The sequence below is a fragment of the Phaethon lepturus genome, unplaced genomic scaffold (assembly GCF_000687285.1).
Source record: "Phaethon lepturus isolate BGI_N335 unplaced genomic scaffold, ASM68728v1 scaffold20787, whole genome shotgun sequence".
NCBI lineage: Eukaryota > Metazoa > Chordata > Aves > Phaethontiformes > Phaethontidae > Phaethon > Phaethon lepturus.
The window spans coordinates 15,622-30,864 of NW_010551401.1; the positions used below are offsets into that span (position 1 = coordinate 15,622).

Below are 15,243 nucleotides of genomic sequence, written 5' to 3' on the forward strand. Positions count from 1 at the left end.
AAATTGTGATTTACTGTACAAAGAGAATAGAAATTACTACTGAAAGACGAACCACACAAGAAGGAGCCTTTAGCTCTCAGCTGTTTGCAGGATGCTGTTCTCTCTGAAATGAGAAATCTCTCAGACTTTGAGAAAACCTTATGGTCTATCTCTGGAAATATGATGAGTACCTTTGGCCAATTGCTGCTATCAGCTTTGTTGCAGAAAGAGCTAGGTTTGCCAATTAGCTAGAATGGCGGATTCCAAGCCAAAGGCAGTAGTTACTTTCTTGAAATTTTTCAGTCTATTATTTTTAAAATGAGATGGATTTGCTTCTAAAGCAAATCACACAATTTAGTGCAATCAACTTCACAAATTCTGCCCCAGATTTCAGAGTGCTCGTGGGATGGACTTTTGTTAATGACAAAGGACTAGGAGTGTGGATGTTTTAATCCCTGGTTCTGTTCCCTCATTATATCATTCCGAGTAGGTCACAGCCTCTCTGTGACTCAGCTTCTCCAACCTTAATAAGTTAACCATGCTCCTATTTTCCGATTGCCCACTGGGAATTTCCAGGTGAGGGAGCAATTGTTTTTAAAAGAATTAATACATAAGCATTTCTTCCTTGCCTTACTTAAAAAGAAACTACAAGGTTCTCCAAACAGTGGTGAGACGTGTCTAGGCAGAGCTAAGGCCAGAATGATTTGACAAACTCACCAAACCTGGACTTACTTCTCCTCGCCAAACTCAAACTTCCCAGGCCCATTCCTCAGAAGATTGCCATTAATCCATTTGGGAATATGTCCTTTGATTTTCGCTGGGATGGGCTGAGGGGTCTCCTGTACTGTCTGCACTAAGGGTGAGATGCATTGCAAACCCCTGGGGCTGTGGAACGTGATTTTCTCTTTTGATGGGTTGGCCAGGAAACTCTTTAAACCTGCAAAAGAGGTAATTAAGATTTTCACTTGAATAAACAGAAAATAAGTAGAGCTTGAGTTTGGATGTCTACAGAATAGCATATAGTGTTCTGCAAGCAGCAAAACTATAGTGGTTATTCAAACTAAAGCTGTGTTCCCATAATACCCCACACATCCACAGGGAGCTGAAAATACAGTGGATTTAATGCTACTGTAGTTAATCTATTAGAGACACCTGTTCTGCAGTCCAAAGGAGGTAATAAAATATGTGATGATAGGAAAGAAGAGAACTAGTCTTTTAATTAAAGAAGCTTATAGCTGGAATTTATTTCAATAAGTCACTGAGAGCAAGTAATGTGGATATTTATCATAAGAACCTATGAGGTTGCAAAAAGAAATCTGTTGCAAGTTGGGATAATACACAGAGTAATGTTGAGGAGGAGCCCTAAAAATTATCTCCCAGTGATTTCAGATAAGTAGTCTGCTGAAAAAAGTGACAGAAAGGAGTTAGTCTGACTGCTGCAAACTGAAGCCACAAGCAGAAAGATGTAATTAGGCACCTTGTAAAGCAGTGCATGTTGCCTTTCTACGGCAATGTTGCCAAAAGCAAGGCAGAGAGGGGCACGCCTCAGATAGAAAACCTGCATTCTAAACCACCCCCTAACTCCACATTAGTATCACTGTCGTAGGTGAGTTAGAGGCAGAAGAGACTGTGTGTACTGGGACATTTTCCCAGGACTTGTAATCTAATCAGCCATCACCCAAGGAGTTTCCAAACATAAAGCAGAGTGCAGAAAAACAACACAACACATCAGAAAGAGATCATGATACTTAAGCAGAATGTGCTACTGGCTTTTTTACTTGTGCTGCATTTGCAATCTTCCTAAGGTCTTTCTACTGTCCAGTCACTAGTGTTTGACCTTGAATCTTTATAGCCATATTCATCATTGATCCTTTTGTAGACCCATATTTTCTCCCTTTTTGTTTGCAAAGTAAGAGAGTTTTTTGTAAAGTCCTTGACTGCAAAAGCTCTTGCAGCAAAGCATACACAGGAAAGAAAATTCAATAGAGCATAGAGCAAACTGAACACAGAGGACAGGCACAAGCACTGTCCATTGCTCTGAGGTTTGGAGCACTGAAATTAAAGACATGGTTCATTTCAACTCCATGCTCTCCGATGGGATGCAAGGATCCCTGTATATGGCCTCTAGCCTGCACTATGCCATGACAACCCTCACTGTGCTTATGCTCAGGGCTGCTTATGGATGAAGCCACCAATGCAGTAACATACAATGTGACAAGCAGCGGTATCTAGGTCAACTCATGGTTAGTGTTGCCTCAGACACCTCTGGCTAGGACTTAATCTGAGCTAGGTTTAACCAAGGGTTTCTGAAACAGTGTTGACAAATTGTGCTTTAAAAGGGTGCTAACAGTAAAAAGCAGCATTTTTTGGAGCTAAAGCTAATGCATGGTTTTCCTTATGCTGACCATTTCACAGTAAAGAAATTTTATGCTATATGCTACCAGTATTCCCTTAACTTGAATAGTCAGACAAAATTCAGGATTTCCCAGCTTGGGAGTTTAGGGGAGGGATAGTATTGTGGCATTAGGTTCCTTCAAAACAATGTGCTATTTTTAACAAAACTGTACAACATCCTCTACTGAATTAAAAAAAAAAAAAAAAAGCACACAAACAAAAAAAGCAAACAGTTTTTCTGCCCATTATACAAAGGCTTTTCTAGAAAAGGAAAAAAGAAGCAGCTCACTAGGAATAACATTCCACAGAACAACCCAGAGTAGTCCCAGGCAAGTACTCTAAATCCAGGCAAGCCATAGCTAGTTACACAATCAATGTTATGAACATGATGTTAAAGAACCCAAAGTCTTGGAATATCGGTTATCAAATGTAGGTTGTCCTGTTTTCTCTACACTGAACATGGAGGACTTTGCTATGTTGGCATTATTTGAAATGCAGTAGACCAGAAGCTCATAGGCTATTCAAAGGTGTACGGTTCAGTTCTCAAACTCACCAGTACTATCTGATTTCAGCAGCTCAAAAAGGCAATCACTGGCTTTTCCCCTTGCACAAAACAAACAAACAAACAAAACCTCACAAAAATAACCACATCCCCCCAAAAAAGGAAAGTCAGGAAGAACACAGATGAAACTGAGATGAAATACATTTACAGGACAGGACAAAACAGATTAAACAGATTTACCGGGTAAGTAAATAAGCAATAGCAGAAAAGGATAATTTCTGATGGAGCCTCTTGTTTGAATGCAATATCCCCCTTGTTAGGCATGGTTACAGGACAAAAGCATCAAGAAAGCATGAACTGATGGGAATGCTGTGTGCTGACAGCACAGAGTTAGTTATTGGCTCCAGTACCCTGGCTTGCAAAGCCTCATTAACACAAGGATTGTTTTAGCAATCCATTTAGCCACAGAGGTGGACTTACCTAGAAAGTGCACAGACTGTTGCCTTCCCTCCCAATGCTATCACTTCCTCATTTATCATAGGCTTTATGTCCACAGGTCAGTGGAGTTGCTTTGCTACACTGCTCCATCCTCAACACAAGACCATTGAGCCATGAACTAAACCAGAACTGATAAAGATTTAGGTGTAAGTGAAACACTGATTAAAAAGGACAGTGTGGCATACAGAAATCTATTTCTGAACAAGGTATAGTACAAACAAGACCACACACTAACTAGAGTCCAGACTGACACTGAACTTCATTCCAATTTTTTGATGTAGCAATTTGTTCTGGTTATAGTAGTCACTTTCACCACTGCTTCTTCTAGCCTATGTTTGGTAATCCAGGTGATTAAGTGAAGCTGCTGCACAATTTACCTGTGAGCCTCTGAAACCACATGTTCACATCCACAGAGGAAATTTGCTATTGCAGACAGGAGAATATCTGCAAAAGAACTGAGCTAGCAGCCATCATTTTTCTAAGCTTTCTTCTTTAGAACAGCCACAGACAGAACGGGTGTTAGGCATGCAGCAAGGTAAATTGCAAGATCCCTTCAATGTAGTTCTCTGGCTTGCCAATCCTCAAATCCTTCTTTAGATCTCTAATATGGTAAGTCAGCTAGATAAAGAATACAGGCTGCAAGGCTAAAGCCATTAACCTCAAATCACCAATAAAAAAAACTAAAATTCAGTTAAGTTCTGATTAAATCCTATATGAAGCACTCAATCTGATCTCAACACTAGTGCTTCAGAGTATTTCCTTAGACATAAGGAAGTAGAGGCTTTTCATATCAACCAACACCTGGCAGGTTTAGTGACTGCCATCAGTATTTGCAGAAATGCAGCTTTAGTAGGCCAAACTGAAGTTTGTAAAGGTGTAAAGCATGTAGAAAAAATGAGAGCAATGTGTCCGTAAGGAGACATTTTTGCATCCAAGCAGAAACAAACATGGCATGACCAAGGATGGCACTACATAGAAACTTCCTGGAGAGCAGCGTAATTACATATGGGAATTTAGGAAGATAAACTTCACAAGAGAGCCTGAACAGGACCAGAAAAGACCTCGTGGGTCATTTCCTCCCAGTTGCTGACGGAGAAAGTCATATACATGAACTCTTTCTTAAAAGTTACTAAGTGTTTCCTGGCCCTTATCCCCTCTTTGGAAGACAGCTCATTGCCCAGATGATTAGAAAAATCCTTTGAATTTACAGAAGGACTTTATTTGTAGGACAGTTTGTCTCCTTTGTTCTTCTGTCAGCACTGTTGTGTGGCTTTGGTAGTTCTCCCTCTCTGGTGTTTACCACATATTGTATTTAGAGTGAGCAATAATATCACTGCCTAAGCTAAGCAAGCCAAGTTCTTTTCATTTTCCTTCTCCTGTGATAACCTTGCCATTTGCATGACCATTTTAGCAACCCTCCCTGACATCTGATCTAGTTAGAATTCATTTCATGACATAGTCTAGAATGCGTCTGAGAACAGGCTATATACAACAAGAATGTGGAAGTTAATACCCTGTCCTATCAGACTAGAGAAAAAGAAACAAGCATAGCAAGATAATCTTTCCCTCTGGGAACCACTCAAATGAGATGAATATCCTGACAGTAATGCATGCAAAATGTAATCAATTCATGATACCCAGATGAGTGAAACCAGAAGTTTTCAGAAACATGACAAGTCATTCTAGGACAATTTTGAAAAGCCAGGAAATGAGGAGGGGTGCAAGGAAGAAAAAAAAAAAAAAAAAAAAAATCAGGTTTGCTCTGGTGAGTTTGTTCTGATAGATTCCGGACAAGAAACAGAAGACAAAAATAAGCAATGACCTCCTCTAAACTTGTCACAGCACAAAAAAATGTGTCTTTTACTTGCATTATGTAAACTGCCTCAGTATTGCAGGTCACTCGTCTGATCTGGAAACAAGATGTTGTCAGGGAATTCTTTAGAGACCATCATCTACAAAGCAATGCAGCATTTCAGCAAACACAAGGGTGGGTGAGTGTGGTCAGACAGGTTCTTTGCAGGGACTTCATGCAGCCTGTGCCTTTTTTGCTTTGTTTAAGGCATCATTCTCTTTGCAACATACCGAGATGTGATCAGTAGCTGCAGCAGCAAACTATACAAGCTAATTTGCACATGGAGCTAAGACCAGAAGGGCCTAGTAAAACTCATTGCTCCCTGTCAGCACAGGAAAGGCTTGCATTCATTCAAAAAAAAAAAAGAAATCAAACTGCTGCAATACATGTGCAGGACAGTACAATACAGAAGGAACACATCAAAGGAAATTGTTTTGTTGCTAATCTGTGAGTGACCATAGCTGTGTTTAAAAAAAAGAGGAAAAAAAAACCCACCACAGCTGCACAACCTACACTTCTTCCCTATTAGAAAAATCGGAATAAAGTCTAGCCACCAAATTTAATCATAGTTTAACATTAAAAACTGTTGCATTTATCTGTACCTACTCTGAAATGCACTGAGCAGATGGAACACAAACACTTCCTACTTGAATGCACTGTTCATAAGCAATTGCAATAAAGGTGTATCACCTTCAGGTAAGAGTTGAATCATCAAGCTTAAATTATTGTAACATCTAGCTACCCAAGAAGACATCACTCTCTGCAAAAGACAAGTCAGACTGGTTTTTATGTTGAACAACATCTAAATAAAATTAAATACTGATTCTGCTCTACTGTTCTCGCTACAATCCAAGACAGAAGAACTTGAATAAGCAATAAATGAAAGGCACTACAGTCCCAGTGGGGCTTACTGTACTTGCCTGAATAATACCTGAAAATCAGGTCACAACCTGCCCTCTCAAAAATCTCATTTCTGAACTATAATTTACATTTTACCTCAAGCCTTTAAAAGTAGCCTTAAGATCTGAACTTCCTTTGGCACATCAGAGCAGAGGCAGTGCCAAATACAGCATTGTAATTTTTTGTCAGATCTTTTCTAAAGACTGTAAGCCATTACTACAGAATTATCATAACCTGGCATTGTTCATATACTATTTCCATTCAAAGAGCGGTGTGCCATGATTTCTCTGCCTGTAACAAACTGACATCCTAGCATTAATTATGTATATCCAGAAACAGTGGAACCAAGGACAAGGATCTTGAAAAAGTTTCTGTAGAGAAGAAGCTACCCCACCTGCTTTGGTTAGGGTAGCAATGAATGAGATACCAAATTGTACTTAAACAGGTGGGACAGAAAATCTGAACAGTGGATGGAAGAAGGCCATTTGCTAGCTGTGAAATTGAAATAACATTGGATATAACAAATCCACTTTGATTTTAATCTATGTATTCAAATATGAGGCACAGGGACCACCAACATTTGTGTCCACATGCAACTGCACCGTCTAATTGCTTGACTCAGAAGAACATCCAGGACCAGCCTTAAGGGCAGACTTTAGCAAACAGAACGCTCACAGTTTGTATTCTTCAAGCAGGGGGAATGAAGCAAGAGTTCTGTTTTCCCTGAGGATTCGTGCAAATTCAGAATAACCATACATCTGATTTGGAAATCCTCTGGCACAAGATACAGGTCCCTGTAAATCACAGACTGGAAAAACAGGGCAGAAAACCAGCTTTCCCCATCCCCCCACCGGAAGTTGCTGTACCTATTGATTTCTGCCATCCAGACTTTAGCCTTCACCTTCTGCCTTCACCAAGTTTGAACCCCTCAGCTCACCTGAGTGCCCCACACGGATTTTTGAAGTTGTGGCACTTGCCTTGTGTATGCTGGGAAGTCCCCGTACTTGATTCCTTGTTCCATCTAGCTTGTTGATTTCCCATTGTCAGGGGCTCAGCCACCCACTTCCTTGCTAACAGACAAAGAAGCAAAGAACATAAAAGAAGTGACAGAAAACACAGGGAAATGGAGAAAAGGAATGGAGAAAGGCTTGTCAAGGGGAGGTAAGGGAGAAAAGCAGTATATGAAATACAAGTGCATATGAAATATCTGTTGATTTCCCAAAGACACCTGTAGAAATAGATTCTACACTTTGGGGGTGGTTTTTTGTTGGGTTTTTTCTGACATGAAGAAAGTGTTGTTGTCTGTTAAATACTTATGCAATCAAGTGCTTGGAAGGCTTATCCTAGAAAGGCACTATGAACAACTGGTGAGCTAGGAAAATTTTGCTGGTGTCACAGAAAACATATCACATGGAATAAATTGTATTCACACTTTTTCTTTTATTATCACCGTTTCACTCAAATGCCTGAACAAATAATAGAGGGGTTTCTATTTCATGATTCAACATTCTCACCTTTTAGCTAAATTGAGACAACTCTATATCAGCAAGCTTTTTCAAGAAGACCTTAGTAAAAGTCGGGGAAAATCCCTAATTTTCAAAAAGATACAGAAAATAAGGCAAGGAAAGCAGGCTTTTCATGTCACTCAGGTAACTAAGACAAGAAACACAGCTCTTTATGTTCCTCTGCAGTTCAGCTTCAAAGCATAATGAGAGAGGTGGACTGCAAGAGAGTTTAAATTTAGCAGAGAGCCCCAGTTTAAACAAGATTATAGAGTTGCTGCAATTTGCTGGCAGATCAAAAGAACATCATAAATTTATACATATAGGCTTTTTTGCCAGCGGGAAAGTACATTATCACACCCTGAAAAGCTAATACCATAGGTTATTTTACATAACATTCCCAATGATACACTTAATGTTTGGTCATTTAGTTTGCATTAGTTCCTCCTCTGTCTCTGAATTTTCTGTCTTCCATCTCACAGATGTAGTTGATGACAGATGCCTTACACCAACTTAGTAACATGTACAGTGAAAAAGAAACCTCCTGGACTGTTCCTAAATTTGTTTCCGTGGATGTATTATGGTGGCACAATAAGGCAGGTTTGAAAACCTTTCAGATCTTTGGATACTCAAGAAGCAATCCTTTGATTCTAAAGGGGATGAAAACACCACCGCCATCAAAAAGCAGCGATTCTGGTTAAGTAAGTCATTTTCTTTACTGTCAAATCTCCCTGTCTTAGACAAAAAAAAAGAAAAAAGAAAATTAAAAAACCCCGACAGCTCAAGTAGCGCAATGACAGCACAAATTGCAGGGTTCGATGGTGATACAAATTCCCGTGGGTAGTTTCCCACTCATATGTTCAGATCAAAGCTTCAGTAATGTCGCTGCTCTAAACAATCCTCTCCCTTTCACAGCCCGCTTACACGTCTCACAGCAGGCTCCCTTGCAGAGAGAATCTGCTGCCTGCTGGTTTTCCAGCTCTAAACTATCAGCATCTGCTAGTAATCCGGGGGAATCTGTGCAATGTACTTGCCTCTCCCGTTTATCTTTTCAATAAATAATGGACAATCTCAGGCTTCTAACACACACTTCAAATTGCTTAGTTCCTAATTTCTGATCAACAGAAATGAAATTGCTCTACTGACCTGTGTCAGCAGCAGCTCTTAACAGCGGCAGAAAAGCCCTTTCCAAGATGATGGGATAGAAAGATTTGTTTGTTTATGCATTTTACCTGGAATGAATTGCATCAAACAGCAGAGGAAATGCCGCAAATGAGCAAGCAGGAGGCTGATGGCAGACAGAAGGATTTTGGAAAACATATTCCGCTCGGAGGAAGAAATCAGATCGGAGATGGTCAGGCAAAGGTACCGGTGCCAGGATGATAGTGTGCAGCCAGCACTGGTGGATCGGTTGGCGAGAGCTGCCCGGCATCGTCATTTCAGAATAAAAGGCAGGAATGTCTGCCTTAGCAGGGCAGGATGAATGAGTTAGCCTGCCTGCCCTCCACTGCTATAGCCGGACCAGGCAGTCGCAGGGCATGGGGGAGACGTGCCTCCAGCCTGAGCAGCTCAGCAGCCCTTAGACCCTCTCAACAGCTGGGCCAGGTGAGTTCCTGAAGTGCCAAGACAGTTAAAGCTCACATTACCACTGGTGGAAAAGGTGCTTTATTGCTATTTGCCGGATGTAGCTGGAGAAATTGGAAGAAAGAGGAGAAGAGGGAGATGTATCCATATACTGAAGTAGCCAGGCTTCAAGGCAATTCTTGTAAAAATTCTTGTCACCTTGTCTTTTCTTTTTCACCTGTCAAAAATACTTTTTCTGTGTTTTGTTTCAAAATCTGAGTAACCATTTTGCACCTCAAAGAACCTCAAGGCTTCAAGAATATTGATTGCCACCCCAGATAAGACCATCAAATCAGATAGGGAAGGACCAGTGACAGGCTGTTCTCTGCTGTTTCAAACCAAGCTGGACCTTAGATGGACCCTTTCCTTCAGGATGCTGGTAGCAATTTGCAAATGCACTGTGATGGCTATGTTTGTTTCATGTTATTAAGCAGCTCTTAAAAGCTGCCCTATCCCTCGAGAGAGAGCAAGGCAGCACACCCAGTACCCTAAGTAGCCCATTCCACTGTCCTGAAGATGGGACAGATTATTACTCATGCTAAGTCTTCTGCTGCAAATTAAGCCGATTTATTCTTGTCCTCTATGCAAGACACAATGAACATCTGACTACTGTCATTTCTGTAACTTACCTGTTACTGTACCTTCCCTTGATTTGTGCTTTCTCTAACTTAAACACACTCAACTACTTCAACCTTTCCTCACCAGTCATGTTTTGGTTTATTCCTGTTTCCCACTCTGCCCATTTTGTTTTTAATAAGCAGATCCATCCTCCAGCTAAGACCAAAGTAGCACATAGTAAAGGCTATGTTTTTATGTCCTGTCTGCTATCCTATAGCTAACACATCTCATCTCTGTTTCTTTCACCATCCAATAACGTCATACCAGCTCTAGCTATTGTTCTGGTTTGTAACATACGTAATTCCCCTTGCTAAGCATAGTGCTTTTCCCTTGTCTTTTTTGAATTTTATCTTGATTTCAGATCCACCCCTCGTTTTATTGAGATTATGCTGAATTTTGAGTGTATATTATTGATAGCATTTGTGTCCCCTCCTATCTTGCTGCCATTTGATAAATGAACTGTATTCTCTAACGTCCTTCTTCTAAATCATTCAGGATAATATGGAATAAGCGAGGCTTGAAGGAGATCACTATAGGATGCTACCTAGGCTGACCTTTCAGAAAAAATGAGTATTCCTTTCACTGACTTTTTAACTCATTCACGTAGCTCCTACTTCCTGATTGCTCTCATTTTTATATAGAACCATACAGAACAGTACCATACTCTAGCTATTGTTTTTCCCTGTTAAGTCAGTTACTCTGATAAAGGATTTTTTTTTTTAATTTATTGTTCTCCAGTCGCTTATAAAGCCATTGTTAAGAAATTTACTTCAAACTCTCTACAGGATGTGAGATAGGCTGATTGATCTATGATTCCTTGCCCTCCTGTTTTCTGGCTGTTCAGGCTGATGACTTAAAACACCCACTCTGCTCTTGTCCAATGCTGCCTTCATCATCACATTTTCAAAGACAATACATAAAGATTCTACAATTAGCAAAATTGAATTATGATGAGTTCTAGACAGAATGCCATGAGCCACATCTGTTTCCTACTCGGTTTGGTCTTTTTCTATTATGATCCAATGTCTTACATCTATGCTAAAAAGCAGTTTCATCTTAAGTAAACAGTCACAATTAGCCTTTTCTCTTGGAAGAATTCTCTTTGCTGAATACCTAAGCTACTTCTGCATTATCTGTTATTTTCCATTTTTAGCTTTTAGGTAACAGAAGAGCAATGAGAGGAACTGAGTATTAGTTTTTCATCACTTACACTTTCCAGACTGTGGAGGTACTCACAGCAAGCTCAGAAATGCAAAAGACTCACTGTCAAAAATCCCCTTGACCTCAAGAGGGCTGGAAATTCATCTAAGGTGTTTCCACATTTCTAAAAAAATCCATTTATATTCTGTTACTGATCTGTCATCTTAGATGTTCCTGTTAATTTACTAAAGCACTGCAGCTTAAACAACAAGAGGAGAAGCTTAAGGAAAACGTAGTTACCAGCTGAGCTTTGCTGATCAGATTTGGCAGCTTTAAAGCCAATTAATTTTCTGTTCAAACCTCCTTCAGTAAAACTTGAAAGCGGATAGTGATGGGATGAGTGCCAGCTGGATTTCATGTGTAGCTCATTCTTCAGAGGCAGAATGAATGAGCTTTTAGTTTCACATCAGAAGAGTAATTGGTTTGTTTCTTCCAATAAATACTAAAATACATGAGAGGCACAATCAGTACAGAAACATCATTAGCAGGGTAGACAAATTGTAAACAAGTAGAAAACCAGTAAAATTTTATTTTCTAATTGTTTAGAAAAACAGTGTGTAATGAGTATTCCCATATGTATATATAGATATTGAGTGGAACACTGAAGGGCAGCCAACAGAAAAACGCTCTATGTTTTTAGCCAAAGTAATTATGGCAGGCTCCCTTTTAAACAGGAAGAGATTTATGTACGAAAGCAACCAGTAAGTGGGTATTTCCATTGCTTTAAGTACTTTTTAACTTCAAAAATGAACAGACTGGTTTATTTTCAATGGATGTTTTAAACTTTCTGAACTTACCGTTTCAAGATGGAACGTTATAAAACTACGTATTTTATTCATTTTACTTAGTCGGTGTTTATTTTTATATATATATCTTCACATAGATTCATGCAGCAAAAACAGAAGCTTTGTTGCTTTTAACAGTTTTTTTAAATGCCTATTTCAAAATCTTACAAAGCTTTGAATGACTTCCCTTTAATAAGGATAACCACACTGTTCAATATCTCAGCTAGATTACTATAGCCATACTTTGTATGTATCACTCCTTGTGATTATTAGGAAAAAGTAAGAGACTGGTAAAATATGATGTACACTAGTGATGAGATTTTTGAAAGTCTCTAGATGCTAAAGATGCAGACAGGCTCCTTATGGGATTTTCAAAAATTCCTGAGCATTTAAGGCGCTTACATGCTTAGGCACTTTGAAAATCCTACTAAGTACATATCTGCATCTTTAGGTATCTAAATACCTTGAAAAATCTCACCCTAGATATCCAGTTTCATTATTTGTTTTAAATAGTATCAGTCTGACAGTAGCACATTTGCTTGTGACTTTTCCTTAATAAGAGTAGGAAAGGAGGATTGATTAAGTCTGAACGGATTTAAAGAGAAAATTAGTATACAGTACTGGGGTAAAGATATAACTATATCTTACACTAGCGACAGGACTATTTAGCACTTTTCTTTATTACATTAGCCTCACAATTTGTACAGATGATGCTTTGTACATTTTATGTTTCATCTTTTTTAACAGAGTCAAATGACAAGAAAGACAAAGTGCTCCAAAACTCCATAAGCATCGTTAAATAAACTGGATATACAGCAAACAATACTGATGTACCTAAATAACAAAATAAGAGAGCAGTGTAATTCTAGATTATGTTACCATTATCTAATTATTTATGGACATTACTAGCAAAGTTTTGATTATGTGCTTTTATGTTTATATCAAAAAGGCCTTGGTTTAATTTGAAAAGCTGTAGAAGTATTAAAACATATTTTCAAATTAAGACTTTATACCTCTCTATACATGTCCCAAAGTAGTATTCTTAATAGAACTCTCCTATTTCTAAGCTGATCTTTTCAATCTATTTATATTCTGAGACAAAATGGAAATAAGATTGCAAGTACATTCTACTAAGATTTCAGCACCAAAATGTTTTCTAAAGTAGAAAGAAAAAAACAGAAAATGGTTAATATGAAATAATATCCGAGCTCCTTTTCCATGTACATTGCAAAATTCGATGTCTCATAGAAATGTTTCTATACTATGTTCTAGAGCAAAAGATTGGTTGTAACAATAAAGGAGAAAAACATCCTTAGCAGTGACATTAGAAATACCACGGCTGCTTCTGGATTCAGTTGTATTGAACTTCCATAGCCTTAAAGCCAAGCAACACAAAATTCATTCTACTTTCTTTTTCAAATGCTTCCAATATTTTATAGGGGTGGAAGAATGGGGACAGCCTAGTCAATGGATCAACAAGTAAAAAAATATGTTTTAATGTGCAGAATCCCTTGGAGTCATAGGATTTAAAATGGATATTTAGTATTGTTTTTTACTAACTACCAATACCCTATGTATGGTATCTACTTATTTAAAAAAAAAAGTTGTTGCTTAAGTTGTTGAAAGTTTCCTGAACTGATAGAAATATTAACATAAGACATTTATGAAACATTTGTCACAGCACTCATCATGGTTTATATTTTAATACATGAAATATACTACAAGTTTTCATCTGCATTTCTGCAATCTAATGAACTCCATTTAGCTTTGCAGAGTATTTGCAATCACAGTGAATCTCTGTTTCAGACTCTCCCTTTTCTGTTTTAAGTGCTTTTCTATGGTCCTTGCTTCTTTTAAGATTCCATCAAGTTCTTGGACATAAGAAGCATCCATCGCTGCTCTCTCACTTAATTGAAAAAATCTGTAGTTAAAATCAATACTAAGCCATTAACTTTCTCACTTCTTATAACTGCTTTTATGCTTCACTTAAAAATGTGTTGTCTATCAATACTCAATTTCTGACCAAATTAGTTCTCTGTTGTAACATAAAACAGCATTTTTATTTCAAAATCTGTGGTCAATAGTTTTCATCTCTAATTTCTCTAAACTGCAGCCATAGTAATCCATCTTATTTAGGTAAGTTAGGAAAGTACTGTACAAATAGGACAAAGTTAACTTGCCTTAAAATGTGGGCATATTTTGATAACAAGTTCTTAATTTCTTTGTTCATGTCTGTTAAAAGAACAAAGTAATTTTATTTAAACAGTTGAATTAATTTTCATGTCAACATCCAATTAGGTAATAACATAGTTACTTTCAGTATATTTAATACATCACCATTTAAAACCTTTTCCAGTGGTTCAGGTTTGTAAGGGGACTGCGAGCCCTCAGAAAAAGCCAAATCTGTTTTGTCAAGGGAGGACAACTCAGGATTTTCTGAAGCTTCATTCTAATAACAGAGCACATAAAAAAAAAAAAAAACCACAAACAAACAAACAAAAAAAAAACCACAAACAAAACCAAAACAGGTTCTAGGACTTAAAACACGCTTAGCACAGAGAGTTTAACTGAAAAAAAGATCTTGAGAGACTGTTTTCAGAGAAAGTGTAAATGCTGTTGGCTTCACAGCATCAACACCATCCATTGTGAACAGGCACAGAATCTCAGTACTAGGAGAGTGGGTGGGAAGACCAGCTTGAGATCTTTGCTTGTATCAGTAAAAGCTGGTGCCCTTCAGAAGCTCTCTCTTGAGAATTCCTACGTAACTGTGTTGCAGTGCAATACCTAATTTTGTTGGGACTGCAAACACTAAGAGAAATTTTACCGTCCCCTCATACAAGAAAGTCATAAGTATTTTCCTTACCCTACATAAACTGACACGGGGCTCTCTGCCCTCTCTCCTTGACAGGAACCCATAGCAATGCCAGAGGACATGGCAGGGGGTGGGGTGGGTGAGTTGCATTGCTCCCCTGGCGGCCAGAAGAAGGGTCCAGGTCCTCCCTCCCTTCTTCATACACTATTGCTCACCTCTATCTCTTTTTTACGTTTACTTCTATTTTCTTCAGATTTTGGTATGTTGCTTGTCATCGTTGCCTGATAAAAAGTACAATGTTGTATTTGGGAAGCGGTTATCTTGTGTGACTAGAAAATGTATGTATATAAAATGTGTAAATCCTGTAACCACTACGTCTGTAAACTCCTCTGCGAAGGAGCTCTCTTCCTCACTGGAGGGAGGCAGAGCCTCAAAGCACGGCGACAGCACCGATCGGGACTGGAGACAGCGGGTCCAAGCCCCGGGCTGCCCAGGCCAGCCTGGGGCTCACAGCCCAGGCGCTCTCAGAGGTGCCGAAGGGCGCGCAAGGTGGGCCTCGGGCTGCTGCGGCCGAGTCC

General features: G+C 38.9%; 2 protein-coding genes across 2 annotated transcripts in view; both read right to left on the bottom strand.

Moving 5' to 3' along the window:
- Nucleotides 1-8,958, bottom strand: part of BCO2 (beta-carotene oxygenase 2) — a 21,123-nt gene extending 12,165 nt beyond the window's left edge. Inside the window, exons 1-2 of the mRNA XM_010290906.1 lie at nucleotides 8,860-8,958; nucleotides 712-916 (exon numbers count right to left, since the gene is read on the bottom strand). Coding sequence (XP_010289208.1) covers nucleotides 712-916; nucleotides 8,860-8,947 — 293 coding nt within the window. The 5' untranslated portion in view covers nucleotides 8,948-8,958. The remainder of the gene's footprint in view (nucleotides 1-711; nucleotides 917-8,859) is intronic.
- Nucleotides 8,959-13,614: 4,656 nt separating this feature from the next.
- TEX12 (testis expressed 12) lies at nucleotides 13,615-14,940 on the bottom strand. Its single transcript, XM_010290907.1, has 4 exons — nucleotides 14,881-14,940; nucleotides 14,191-14,302; nucleotides 14,034-14,085; nucleotides 13,615-13,759 (listed from the first exon to the last, which is right to left on the bottom strand). The coding sequence occupies exons 1-4, from the start codon at nucleotides 14,938-14,940 to the stop codon at nucleotides 13,615-13,617; spliced, it is 369 nt and encodes a 122-aa protein (XP_010289209.1).
- Nucleotides 14,941-15,243: the final 303 nt, after the last annotated feature.